Source organism: Chiloscyllium punctatum, chromosome 25, assembly GCF_047496795.1.
Source record: "Chiloscyllium punctatum isolate Juve2018m chromosome 25, sChiPun1.3, whole genome shotgun sequence".
Lineage (NCBI taxonomy): Eukaryota > Metazoa > Chordata > Chondrichthyes > Orectolobiformes > Hemiscylliidae > Chiloscyllium > Chiloscyllium punctatum.
The window spans coordinates 66,047,886-66,060,687 of NC_092763.1; the positions used below are offsets into that span (position 1 = coordinate 66,047,886).

Below are 12,802 nucleotides of genomic sequence, written 5' to 3' on the forward strand. Positions count from 1 at the left end.
GCAATGGAGCCGGCCTGTTCCAGAATGCCCTTCTGAAAATCAGAAAACATGGCAATAGGGTCAGCAATCCTCGAATTGAGACCTACCTGCCATTCTTAAAGTTGTCACTCTAGGGTGCTTTGCTTCTATACCATGTGTGGCCAGTGAACAGGCATAGTAACATGGATGCATGAGGTACCATTGATTGGATAGGTGGGGAGCATAGCCTGGCAGTTATGGGGAGTGATGTCATTTGGCAAACGTCTAGGCTAATGTTAATCTTAGCGCCCACATTGGCCCTTCATCAACAATCATTTACAACTGACTTTGTCCGCATTCCAGTGATGAAAGTCATCCTAACTGCAAAATCCTTATCCTTTGCATATGAACCCATGCTCTCATCATCATTAGCCACCTCTGACGGCTCTCTGGCTTCTGACAAGGTGACTTCTCATATGCTTGTCCCTGCTAACTGAGTAATTCTCTCCAGTGACACTACAAGTTTTCACCTTTCTCGTCTTCCAATCTCAAGTTACAGGTAGTTCTGCCATAGAACATATAGAAGCAAAGAACCCGAGAGTGACAACTTTATGAATGGCAGGTAGGTCTCAATTCTAGGATTGCTGACCCTATTGCCATGTTTTCTGGTTTTCAGAAGAGCTTTTTAAGGTTCTAAGTGGCTTTGGATTGCAAGCTCCCATCTGGCACTCCGGAACAGGCCGGCTCCATTGCAAAGATAGTGCAACCGACTCCTCTGCACGTTTCATGGAGTTTGGCCAGCTTTACAGAGAATAATTTCTGAATATTTTGTCAACATGAACTGGCTGTAATGTGACTGATGAATAGGGGACACCGTTTCCAAAGTGCAAACATTTAAAATGGGTGTTAGCTGTAACACGATTATATCGCCAACACTTTCAGTGCTATTTTTATTGCACGATTTTTAGATACGGTGGGCTTGCACAAGAATGCAACTATTGCGTAACAGCAGAACTACCTGTACCACTTATTACCAGGAGGAGACTTTTCAGCCATGAGGTCCCTACCTCTTGCATTGTAAACACCATTAAAAAATGAATCATTCTGAAAGCCCTTCTCTCTCCAAGGTGACGTTGCTCCAGATTCCCTCATTCCTTGTTGGAGGCTCATTGCTTGCATTCTCAGTTTCCAAGGTCTGATATTAATTGTATGTTACAATCCTATAAAGCAAACACTGAACCAGACATAGGCAGGAACTACAGCCATGCAGCGACAGACCACAATGCAAGGATATGAATACTGAAGGTACCAAGTCTTAATCACCAATAGGAATAAATAAGCACGTTCTCACCTTCTCCCCTTTGGGTCCTTGGAAATTCAAGCCCATGTTTCCCTACAGCAAAATGGAGGAAAGGAAAAGCAGTGAATCTTTGGATGCAAATCCTCCATTTAACAAACAAACAGTCTGCTTTCCTTCCGTGAGCTTACCTTTGGACCAGGTGGACCGGGAGAACCTGGAAACCCCTGCAAAAGATGAAGCAGTTTCACATGAATTTAACAAGGTACGGCTGTAATGGCTCCACTCTGATAAACAATGTTTAGGCCTGCAAATAACCAAACCCTCCAGTTCTATCAGGATACTTGATAAACCTTGCCTGCCCCCACCTACTCTTACAAACCCACTGTCCTCTTCAATGCAGGTTCCAGATATCCTGACCTTTGTTACTTAAATGTTTGTGAATCTGATACATTGAATAACCTAGGGAGTTCTGAATTTGCTGCAACAGATACCATCCTCATCTTCACAATGGCTTTTGTTATATTTCTACAACGAGATGTCTTAGCGTCATGGTGCCCATTGACTATTGTGCTGAGAATTGCAAACTCTAAGGAGCGGGGAGGAGACCTTTTATATTGCCTCTGTGTTTGAGGTTCTGAGAAAATAAATGTAATCGCTCATTTGTGATGTGAGATGTGCACATTGCGGTAGGTAGGGCGATGAAAGCAATAGTTTGTAACACCTAACTTTGCTGCAACTTTACTTACCGGCTGACCTGGTGGACCGAGTGGACCAGAATTACCTGGTGCTCCCCGTGACCCCTGGGGACCCTGTGAAAGACAGAAATTTGTTAGCTTCATGCTTAAATCTTATGTCAAATGTAGCAATAGTTTAACAGATCGTTCAAGTTCATTTGGCTAATGTCGACTTCAAACACTCATGTCAGCCTTATTATAACTGAGTATTACAATTTGCACATTTGTAAAAAACGTCCTGCTGCCTTCAGTCGCCTGCTAACCACAAGCAGTTTGTAATATAAATTTTCTTATTTTTAAAAAAATACAGTGGAATACACATCTTCCACTTCTTCTGATGGTGGACTTTTACTTTATAAGATCTGCCGTAACACTTCGATAAAGTTAAACTAGAAGTAGGGCTTATTTCACACTCTTAGATGCAGGGAACACTTTGCAAACACAGGCACACTTGCAAACAAGTACATTGAGAAGGAATTCAAAAGGTTAAAGAGATTATTCAATTCAAGTAAACAACGCAATAGAAGAATATCAATTTAACAATGCCCTTGCTTTTAAAATGGAGTCCAAAAGTTCAAAGCTGGGGCCAGGAGTTTGGAAATCCTTTGTGGTTCTGGTCGATTGCCTGTTTTCATTAGCAAATTCTGTGGAAAGGAGTTTTGGGATGTCTTGATAATTTTAAAGAAAGGGGCTTCCTATGATCCCCAAAAAAATTGGCAAATATAATTTTAGAATCTCCTCTTTGTGGCTCCTCCATTGCCAAATGCAACTTTAGTTAGCCTCAGCTGATGTAAAACTTTCCTTACTCAGGACACTGGTTAAAGTAGCAACAGAAACCATTGAAGCTATATTTGCATATTTAAAGGACCCTACAGTTTCCATAGGTATCACTCCTGATCTACTCACTACAATAAGTTAACTCTCAAAGGCTGCAGAAATAGAGTGGATCAGTGATCAGGAAATATCCTGGATGATTTTAATTGCTCAGTCTTCAGGTCTCTCCTGAGCTGATTGACTTGCAATTGTCCTCTTCTCTCAATCTCAGAGTAGCACCTCTTATTGCTGCTAAAGAGAAAGATGTTTCTGGTGTATGCTGGCTGCACAGTGGTTCGAGGAGTCACAGTGCGGCAGATGTACGTTATGTAGAATTGATTGTACAAGTCACAAGCCCATTCTGACTTTGATGGCAGGTTTCGCCCTTTCACTGCAGCTAACAATTGCAAACAAGGGAATCCTCGCTGTAATAATCATATTCCACTCACACCTGTCACCAGGTTCCTATCCTAAAATGATTACCCATTTTATATTCAAATCTGATGAAAAGACATTCAATCAAAACATTCACATTTTTCACCCTCCACAGATACTGTGAGGCTTGCAGATTGTTTCCAGAAATTCAGATTTTTAGCAAACAGTTTTTAGTCATTTCCTCTCTCCAGAACCAGTCGCAATTCTAGTTTAAAAAACTAGCAGTTCAGCCAGTCTAGTTACTGAGGCTTCCCATTTCTCATCATTCCTCTCCAAGTAAAGCCAACAGGAACCTAACTATACACAGGGCAGAGAGAAGCCTGCTTGTAAAAATGTTATCTACTCAGACAAATCAAGCATCAAGTCCCATTTTGTCCAGAGCTAAGTGTTGCTGAATTATAACAGTTCTAAGAGGCAGCTATTTTTATTGAACTTGTACCTGATATAGAACCATCGCAGCACTGACAGCAGCAATGGTTTACCATGTCTTAAAACCCCTTCATCAGCCAAATACAACATTTACAACATGCTAGTCTCCACAACTGATCAAATATTAAAATTATTGAACTGCATAAGAGAAATCTATTCCAAATGCATTTCATTTTGTCAATAGTCTCATTTTTAAGAGTTATTTTTGTGGTGCCATTTCACCTCATTACAAACCAGAAATCAATCACATACCCATCAATCATATTTATGTCCACTTAAACATTACAAACAGGCAGGAAAACCAACCTGAAACTGATTGTAACGAACATAGACAAATGGATACAAAATTAGTTTGATGGTAGGAGACAGAGGTTGGTGGTGGTGGAGGGTTATTTTTCAGACTGGAGACCTGTGACCAGTGGTGTTCTGCAGGGATTGGTGCTGGGTCCACTTTCATTTGTAATTTATATAAATGATTTGTATGAGGATTTAAAAAGCATGGTTAGTAAGTTTGTGGACAACACTAAATTGGTGGTAGTGTGGACAGTGAAGAGGATTATCTCAGATTACAGAGGGATCTTGATCAATTGGACCAATAGTCTGAGGAGTGGCAGATGGAGCTGGAGGTATTGTATTTTGATAAAACAAACAAAGGCAGGACTTTTACAGTTAATGGCAAGGCCCTAGGTAGTGACAGAGAGACCTGTTTGACACGGACACAGATCGTTGAAGGTTGCATCACGGGTAGACAGGGTGGTTAAGAAGGTGTTTAACATGCTTGCCTTCACTCTCAGACCTTTGAGTAAAGAAATTGGGACGTCATGTTGAGGCTGTACAGAATGTTGGTCAGGCTATTTTTGGAGTACTGGGGACATTTCTGGTCGCCCTCCTATAGAAAGGATATTATTAAATTGGAGTGGATTCAGAAAGATTTACCAGGATATTGCTGGGAATGGAGGTTTGAGTTATAACGAGAGGCTGGGACCTTTCTCACTGGAGCATAGGACATTGAGGGGCAGCCTTGTAGAGGTTTATAAAATCATGAGGGGCATGGATAAGATGAATAGAAAAGGTCTTTTCCCTAGGGTGAGGGGGTTCAAAAATAGAAGGCATATTTTTAAGGTGAGAGGAGAAAGATTTAAAAGGGACCTGAAAGCCAATTTTTTCCACAGAGGGTGGTTCTTTTATGGAATGAATTGCTAGAGGAAGTGGTAGATGCAGGCACAGTTACAACATTTAAAAGATATTTTAACAGATACATGAATTGTAAAGGGATATGGGCCAAATGCAGGCAAGGAAGACTAGCTTAGCTTGGGAAATTTGGTTGGCATGGATGAGTTGGACCGAAGGGTCTGTCTGGGTGCTGTATGACTCTGTTACTTACTGGTAAACCAGGGACACCGGGCATTCCTGGATCTCCTTTGTACCCAAACGCCTGTGATGACAGCACCTCACCTGGTTCACCCTAATGCAGGAAGAGAAGAAACACAGAAAAGAGAAGTTAGACAAGTGAGCGTGGAACTTTTACATAAAGAAGAAACAGATGAACAAGTCATATTTTAGAGCTTACCTTTTGGCCTGGAATCCCAGGGGGTCCCTGAAAAACATTCACAGATTATTAAAATGCTCTTGAGATTTACTTGTCAACTGCCACAGAATTTAATGCAATCAAGATTTTCTGGGTACATGTGTCTCAAAGAGTTTAAACAGTACTTGGGTGTTACATCTTTAGGGAGCTTCCTTTCCCTCCTAGCTTTCATCCTTTCTTTGCAGCAGGGATTGACTTTTGCTGGGTGGACACACACACACACACTGCACAGACAGACAGACAAGCAAACAAGACATATCTGTCTGCAGTTAATGGTTTGGGTCTTGCAATCCATCATAGATTTATTGATCATGGTCTGGGGAAAACGGCAAGTCCAGCAATTAAAAAAAGGGACAAATAGTCTAAACTGTCACTTGGGGTTGTTCTGATGCCTCTCTCAGTGACAGTTATCAATGAGATGTGTGAAGTCTATACCTGGCTGATTTATTACCCAGAGACACCAAGGTGAAGAAAATAACTAAGAAAGAAGTCTGTTTATCACAAATAAGTAAAGAAGCGTTTGGGCTGCACTTATTGCAGGTGGCAGGAGATACGGCTTTTGCCCGAAACGTCGATTTCAAAGCTCTTCGGATGCTGCCTGAACTGCTGTGCTCTTCCAGCACCACTAATCCAGAAGCTGGAAACAGGGTCTAGGAATGCTGAGCTGAGCAATCATATATACATACTTCATAAAAATCTTCATGCCATGGTTGAGATGTGCAGACAACTACTGCTCCCACTGAATTAATTCAAAGTCACTCCACCTCTGCTCCCAAAGTTATCACAGGATTCATTTTCACACTGCATTCACAAAAGTAAGCTGGAAAATCACCCAGCTGTTCAGTTATTGACTGCGTCCTTCCAATTTGGAATTGTTTCTGGAGGAGGCACTATCTATCTAATGTTGGGTTGATGAACAATGATCGCAATGGAGGAGTACGGAACAGTCTCGATTATCCGAATGAGATGGGCGGGGAGTATTAGGTTCAGATAACTGATTGTTCAGATAACTGATCTGATCATAAGCAAAGGAAGCATTTACGGGACCCTGAGATCTTGTTTGGACAATCTGAAATTTGGATAATTGATGTTTGGCTAACTGAGGTTGTTTTGTAATTTCAATCAAATAAGGATCGCAGAAAAAAAATAAATTTACTATTAAAGCATGAGTTTCTCCCCCTTTGGAATGTCAGCAACATGTCATCTTTCCAAACACAAGTCATTGCCATGTGACAATCATTATATGGGGGCACTAGCTCATGACACTATGCATGATGAAGGTTCCTATGATTATCCTTAGTAAGTGGAGTAAAGTACTGGGCTGTTTGGCCGATTGTGATCACAAAAAAATACATTCTGGACTTTTCAATACAAAGGTGGTCTTGAGGTAATGTAGACTGAAGTTGCACATCACTAACAACTCTGATCTAGAGTCAGAGACTACAGTTTGGCAAACACGTTCCAAGTGCATTGAGGAAAATCTAAAACACAGTAAAGAGATTTATGATGTTTGTTAGAAGAAGTTTGTGTGTAGGGATGCATCGTAAAGGACTGGAACCTCTACTGTTTACCATCTGAAATAACTGCACAGAGGCTGGTATCCTGTCACCAATTCACCCTTCATTTGCTTGGCCAGCCAGCACAGAAGTCAGTTCCTGAACTGATCCAACAGCAGCAGCAGCAGTTACACACTGACTGTGACCCAGCCAGCACAGTCAGTTCCCTAATACTGAGGAGATTCTAACTCTGCTAGTTATATATTTTGTTTTTTCTGAGGGAACTCTAAATCTCCTCCCTACCCCCACTAACACCGAACTGTGGTAGTGCTTATAGTTTCCCCAGCACCCATGTTGTGTGTGGTGCAGGTGTGAGACACAGTGAAAGACACAAGGTACACAAATCTTTATTCAGTTTCCACCACCAGGAAGCAAAGAAACACCCGAGTGGCCAGTGACAAGCAGTGCCCTTCACATCAAAGGGCAATGTTGTGTGACCAAACAGTGAAGGGGAGGGCAGGGATTAAATCAAAATAGAGTCTCTCCTGGTTATATTGGTCAGCCAGGGCTTTCCTGATTAGCCCAGGTTAACAACCATAATCAATGACCTCATCTTCAATGATGTCAACCTGGTTCCTATCTCTATAAGAAACTGAACTGGACCAGCCATGTTTGTATAGTGGCTATAAAGGCAAGTCATAGGTTAGGAAATCTATAGTAAGTAACTCATCTGATGGTCCCCAGTGATTGTCCACCATCTACAGGCACAAGTTTGGAGTGCGATGGAATACTCTCCACATGCTTGGGTAAGTGCAACATTCAAGCAGCTGTTGAGGACAAAACAAGCCATTTGGCCAGTATCCCATCCACAACCTTCAACACTCGCTTCCTCCACCTCCAACATAGTGGCAGCAGCAGTGTGTCCTGACTACAAGGTATACTACAGTAACTCATTGATACTCCTAAAAAGCACCTTCCAAACTTGAGACCTCTGCTACCTAGACCATCAGAGCAACCAATGCATGAGAACACCACCATGTACTAGTTCCTCTTGTCACAAAGCTGGTCTTTTTTTTCTAAAAACTGTTCCTTTTCTCAAGGATACGGTGTCCTTGGTATTTTTCAGAGAGGTCATAAAACAGACCAGGCTCTGAATCAGCTGGTTTAGTATAGAGATGATAAGGGTATTCTGAGGCCTTTTCCTTTTGTACATAAACAGGTGCGACTTTAGACCAAAGCCTTTATGTTTTAGTAGTGATCTGTATAATGAAAAGGGAGTGGTCAGTCTAAAAGCTGAAGTCTTGTTTGAGTTAGTTCAACAGTAGGCTGTGTGGAAACAGGCTGCTAGACTCTCTCTCTTTCTGCCCTTCTAACTTCAACCTGTAAGCCTCTGTTTTAGTTTTACTCTGTGTTTAAGGGATTTGTTTATTGGGGCTGTTTTGTATTTCTGGAACAGCATTATTAAGTCTAGTTTAGATAGATTGAGTTCTGTGGGTATTCTGTAGTCTGTTCTTTATGTTTCATTCTATAATGAATACATTTTTGTCTGTTTTAAAACCTGGTAGTCAACCTAGCTAACTTACTCTGGGTAATTTTCACTGTACACGTACCAAAACAAAATGCAAAGCTACCTGCTTAAGAATGTTTCAGTGGTCTGCTCTAGGCCATAACACTCTCCCAGTTACAAACCATCCTGGCATGGATCTCACTGTTCATTCACTGATGCTGGGTCCGAGATCTGGAATTCCCTCCTAACAGTACAGTGGGTGTTCCTACATCCCAAGGCCTGCAATAGTTTAAGAAGATAGTTCACCAGCACCCAGCCCAGGGCAATTAACAATGGGTAATAAACACTGACCAAGCTAGGGCAATTAGGGATAGGTAGTAAACATTACCAACTAGGGCAATTATTGGTAGGTAATAAACACTACCAAGCTAGGGCAATTAGGGATGGGCTATAGACACTGACCAAGCCTGTGACACCCTAATTTCTTGAGCAAAATAAAAACTTTGACAGAGACATCATCAGAATGATGCTGATTTTTGATGATGATACCAAATTAGGAAAAAGAGCAGCGACTAAAGGAGAATGTTGGAGGTTAGAAGACAGAGTTTAACAGAGCAGGTGTGGAGATAGCTGATACGAACATAAGAGAGAGGGAGGAGCAGACCCGTCTGTCTTTAAAGTTTGACAGAAATGGAGCTGTGTTTCCTACTCCACCAACCCCTCACCCCCTAAATAAAAGCAGCCAGCAAATTATACCTAAAGGGAACACCATCTAAGACACATTGACTTGACTGAATTTAAATTGGTCAATAGTTTCCCTTATTATTCCTAAGTATTGGTAAATCCCTTCAGCTGGGAATAAGGGAACAGCTGCAGGAATATGTTGCTGAGGTCTACAGTAATCAAAAAAGCTGAAGCAAGATTCAAAGGAATATGATATCAAAAAAGATTGAGAGATTTTCACTGAGACACGGTTGATTAAAGGGAACACAGTCAAGGTTTTCAGTATCTATGTCCCTCAGCGCTTTGAAGCTTTGGATCAACTTGCTGTTTTAGATCAATATTTCCTATTCTCTGGGATAAACAGGATCGAAGTTAGGACCACCAGCCACCTTAAGCTGAATGCAGTAAAACAAACACATCAGAGTCCGTGTGCAGTTATCTTATTTAACAGTGCAGATGATGTTTGGATTCACTTACTGGACGACCCTGTGCCCCAGGATGGCCAGCACCACCTGGAAATCCTCGTTCGCCCTGTGCAACAGAAATAAAAATCCACAGGCATTAGAAAATGTTTAAAAATATGAAATGAGAAATGGCTAAAATAACTTGAGAAGAATGTACCTTCGTTCCATTACAACCTGGGATGCCTGGAGGACCCGGAGGACCATCCTGACCTGGTAACCCCTGGAAAATAAAATGGAAAATAAATAAATGATACGTTACTCGTGGCTAATTTAAAAAAAAGAGGGCAGTGTGTGCAGAAAAAAAAGGAAAGGACTACTTTTCCAGACAAGATCACATGTTTTAATTCAATGTTTTCCAGTCAGGGATGGCATGGCATAGCAAGAAAATGAACAATGTCAGTTGGGCCTTATGGAGCAAAAGGACCAGTGAGGAAATAAGCTGCCTTAAATGTTTATTTGTGTTTGCATGAGGCTATCCCAGACTGAAAAACCTCAGTTTACTTCATTCTTTTACAGGGCATGCACACTGCTGGCCCATTGGCTACCCATAGTGCTTTGAGGGCAGTTAAGAGTCAACGACCTTGCTGTGGGCTTGGAGTCAAAAATAGGCCAGACCGGGTAAAGATTGCCTTCCCTCGAGGGCATGAGTAAACATGACAAAGCTGATGACAATCCATGATGGTCTCATGGTCACTTTTACTGAAACTATTTTTCTTTCTTTTTTTTCTGATTTATTAAGAGAATTTCACTTTTTAGAAGAATATATTCCTCTATGGGCATTGCCTGCTGGTCCAGAGTTTCTTGCCCATCCGTAGTAGCCCTTGAGAAGGTAGTACTTAGCTAACTTTTTGAACTGCTGTTACAGAGGGGGTTCTAAGATTTTGAGACCACACCCCATCCAACAGTGAAGGAATGCCAATACAATTCCAAGTCAGGATGCCTTGGAGGAAACCATTCCAGGCATGATTCATCTGTGTTTCAGCTCCTTCACCTTTCCAGGTGTTGGAGGTCACAGTGGGATTCCTGTAGTGGGATTTGAACCCTGGGGATTATCTTTGGTATCTGGATGACTAGTTCCATGACTTTAACACTATGCCCACCGTCTCCCCGAAAAATATCTGATATTTTTTGATGTACATGGGCTCTTTTCAAGTAACTGCAATCATTGGGCTAATCTCTTGATTTTTGCATTGCTGATTTTGTGAAACTAAATGAAAGGGACAAATATCACCTGTGTTACTATCCAATTGGAAAATGCATGCTTGCATTGTCAGGTGAGAAGCCTTTCGGTAAAGGTGCCATTTGATACTGAGTCACACAGTTCACAAAACAGAATACAAGTAAAATGGCTCCATAAATTTGCTGTGAAAATGAAGCCAAATTTGCTACTGCAAACATTTGAAGCAAACTTTGGACATTTACATTTAAAAGGCATCTGAATAGCAAAGGTTTAGAGGAATATATGGACCAAATACTGCAAATAGGACTATATTAATTTAGACTGTCTGGTCAGGCATGGAAGAATTGGACCAAAGGGTCTGTTTCTGTCCTGTACAACTCCATGACTCTGAGTGGTGGGATATACGTAGCCCAACTCTTAGTTTCCTTTTGCTGTTACTCCCACATTCCCCATGTGAAACCTTAGCGATGGTCCCAGATTCATCATCCTGCACAGTGCCAGAATTAAACAGAATCAGTTGGACAGTATGTGAACCTGAATAGGGTGGATAAATCTGCCAACAAAAAAACAAATCAGACGATAGCTGTATGGATGGAAAACCAAGGGTCTATCAGAGCCTACGGCTTTGAGGTCCCAGTAAACATGAGATGAAACAGTGCAGCAAGTCTTCAGTTCACCATATTCAACGGGGGAGGAACTAAAAGTACACCTGGACCTGAGGAGGCACAAGAAAAGGATATGGAGGGAGCTATGAGCAAACCAATATCCTGCCCTGTTACATTTTCTGAAAAGTTTTTATTTCATTAAATTGGATCCTAAGGCCAATTTAAAAAAAAATTAAAACATTCTCATCAGATATCATTACTTTTAAAATCAATGAGGAAAGCACACAGTGAGACATTGCAAAAACTTTCATACTTACTGGAACACCAGGGGTTCCGGGAAAGCCTGGAAGACCTGGAGGTCCCTGTCAAACCATGAAACAAAGGTCAAGTGAACAGGATAAACTCACGCCAGGATCATTTTGATAACCAGCTCATGAAGAGTCAACAAATGAACAGTTGTAAACGAGTCACTTGGTTATGTGGTGCAGCATCCCCTCTAATCAGATGAAGATATGACCTTCACCTTGTAGTGCCCTCAGTGATGACATCACTGCCAGTGCAGCAATATTCCTGACACATGTTTAGCTTTCAATTTGTGGGTACAGCCCCTCTAACTCTCAAAGGTAGAGCCATATTAACTCAATATATCCATTCACAGTGGGTAGTGCTAGCTGAGACCAACATTTCACACAGAGGGGGGGGAGCTATAAGAGCCCAACTTAGTCCATTGACAGATGGGGTACTCCTCGTTCACACTATTATTTAATAAAAGACAAGTATCAAGATTACACAAATCAATCACCAAAGGACAACTCAAAGGATACAACGGTACATTCACAAAGAGGGCATGTCAGAGAAGACAGCAACTCATTTACTAAAGGTTAGGTCCAGTGTACACAACATCCATACGTGGGAAGGCAGAGTACTTATCCAGACATACAGAACATACCAGGCCTTCACCAGCTTTGTAAATATCAAAGTCAATGTTCTCTCTTCAGGACGCTGACCTCTGTGTCATCACTCTGACCTTCCATTCCTCACCCATCCGATCGTGTAGAGAAAAGAGACTCTCCCAACATACCGTCACTGAACTGCACTGTTTCAAATTTCCATGGAGGTCAGAGAGTCACTGACTTTTGGCCTCTGTCTGACAGGTCAGCTGGAATGAGGAATTCAGTCTGGTTTTATCTATCCATGAGTGACAAGCAATTTAAACAGTTCTAGCCTCATTCCATTGTGAAACACAGCTGATGACTGTGCAATAAAGCCTGCACTATAGTGGATGTTCTGTGATATTTTCCGTGACATGGTACAATGTTTGTGTGAGAATTACATAGGGCTTAGCGAGTTTTGAGAAGATTTGTAGCTCAGGTTGAGGTTTTGGATGTAGGTTTGCGCGCTGAGCTGTAAGGTTCATTTCCAGACGTTTCATTACCTTACCGGGTAACATTCTTCAATGGACCTCATGCAAAACAATGCTGAAAATTCCTGCTTTCTATTTATATGTTTGGGTTTCTTTGGGTTGGAGATGTCATTTCCTGTGGTGATGTTATTTCCTTGGTGAAGTCAC

At 41.5% G+C, this 12,802-nt stretch overlaps 1 protein-coding gene across 4 annotated transcripts in view; it reads right to left on the minus strand.

The window, feature by feature from the left end:
• Nucleotides 1-12,802, minus strand: part of col4a5 (collagen, type IV, alpha 5 (Alport syndrome)) — a 266,388-nt gene that overhangs the window by 146,188 nt on the left and 107,398 nt on the right. For all 4 annotated transcript variants that reach the window (XM_072595460.1, XM_072595459.1, XM_072595461.1 and 1 more), the window contains 8 exons: nucleotides 11,550-11,594; nucleotides 9,605-9,667; nucleotides 9,461-9,514; nucleotides 5,240-5,266; nucleotides 5,054-5,134; nucleotides 2,005-2,067; nucleotides 1,447-1,482; nucleotides 1,310-1,351 (listed from right to left, as the gene is read on the minus strand). In XM_072595460.1, the coding sequence (XP_072451561.1) occupies nucleotides 1,310-1,351; nucleotides 1,447-1,482; nucleotides 2,005-2,067; nucleotides 5,054-5,134; nucleotides 5,240-5,266; nucleotides 9,461-9,514; nucleotides 9,605-9,667; nucleotides 11,550-11,594 (411 nt within the window). The remainder of the gene's footprint in view (nucleotides 1-1,309; nucleotides 1,352-1,446; nucleotides 1,483-2,004; nucleotides 2,068-5,053; nucleotides 5,135-5,239; nucleotides 5,267-9,460; nucleotides 9,515-9,604; nucleotides 9,668-11,549; nucleotides 11,595-12,802) is intronic.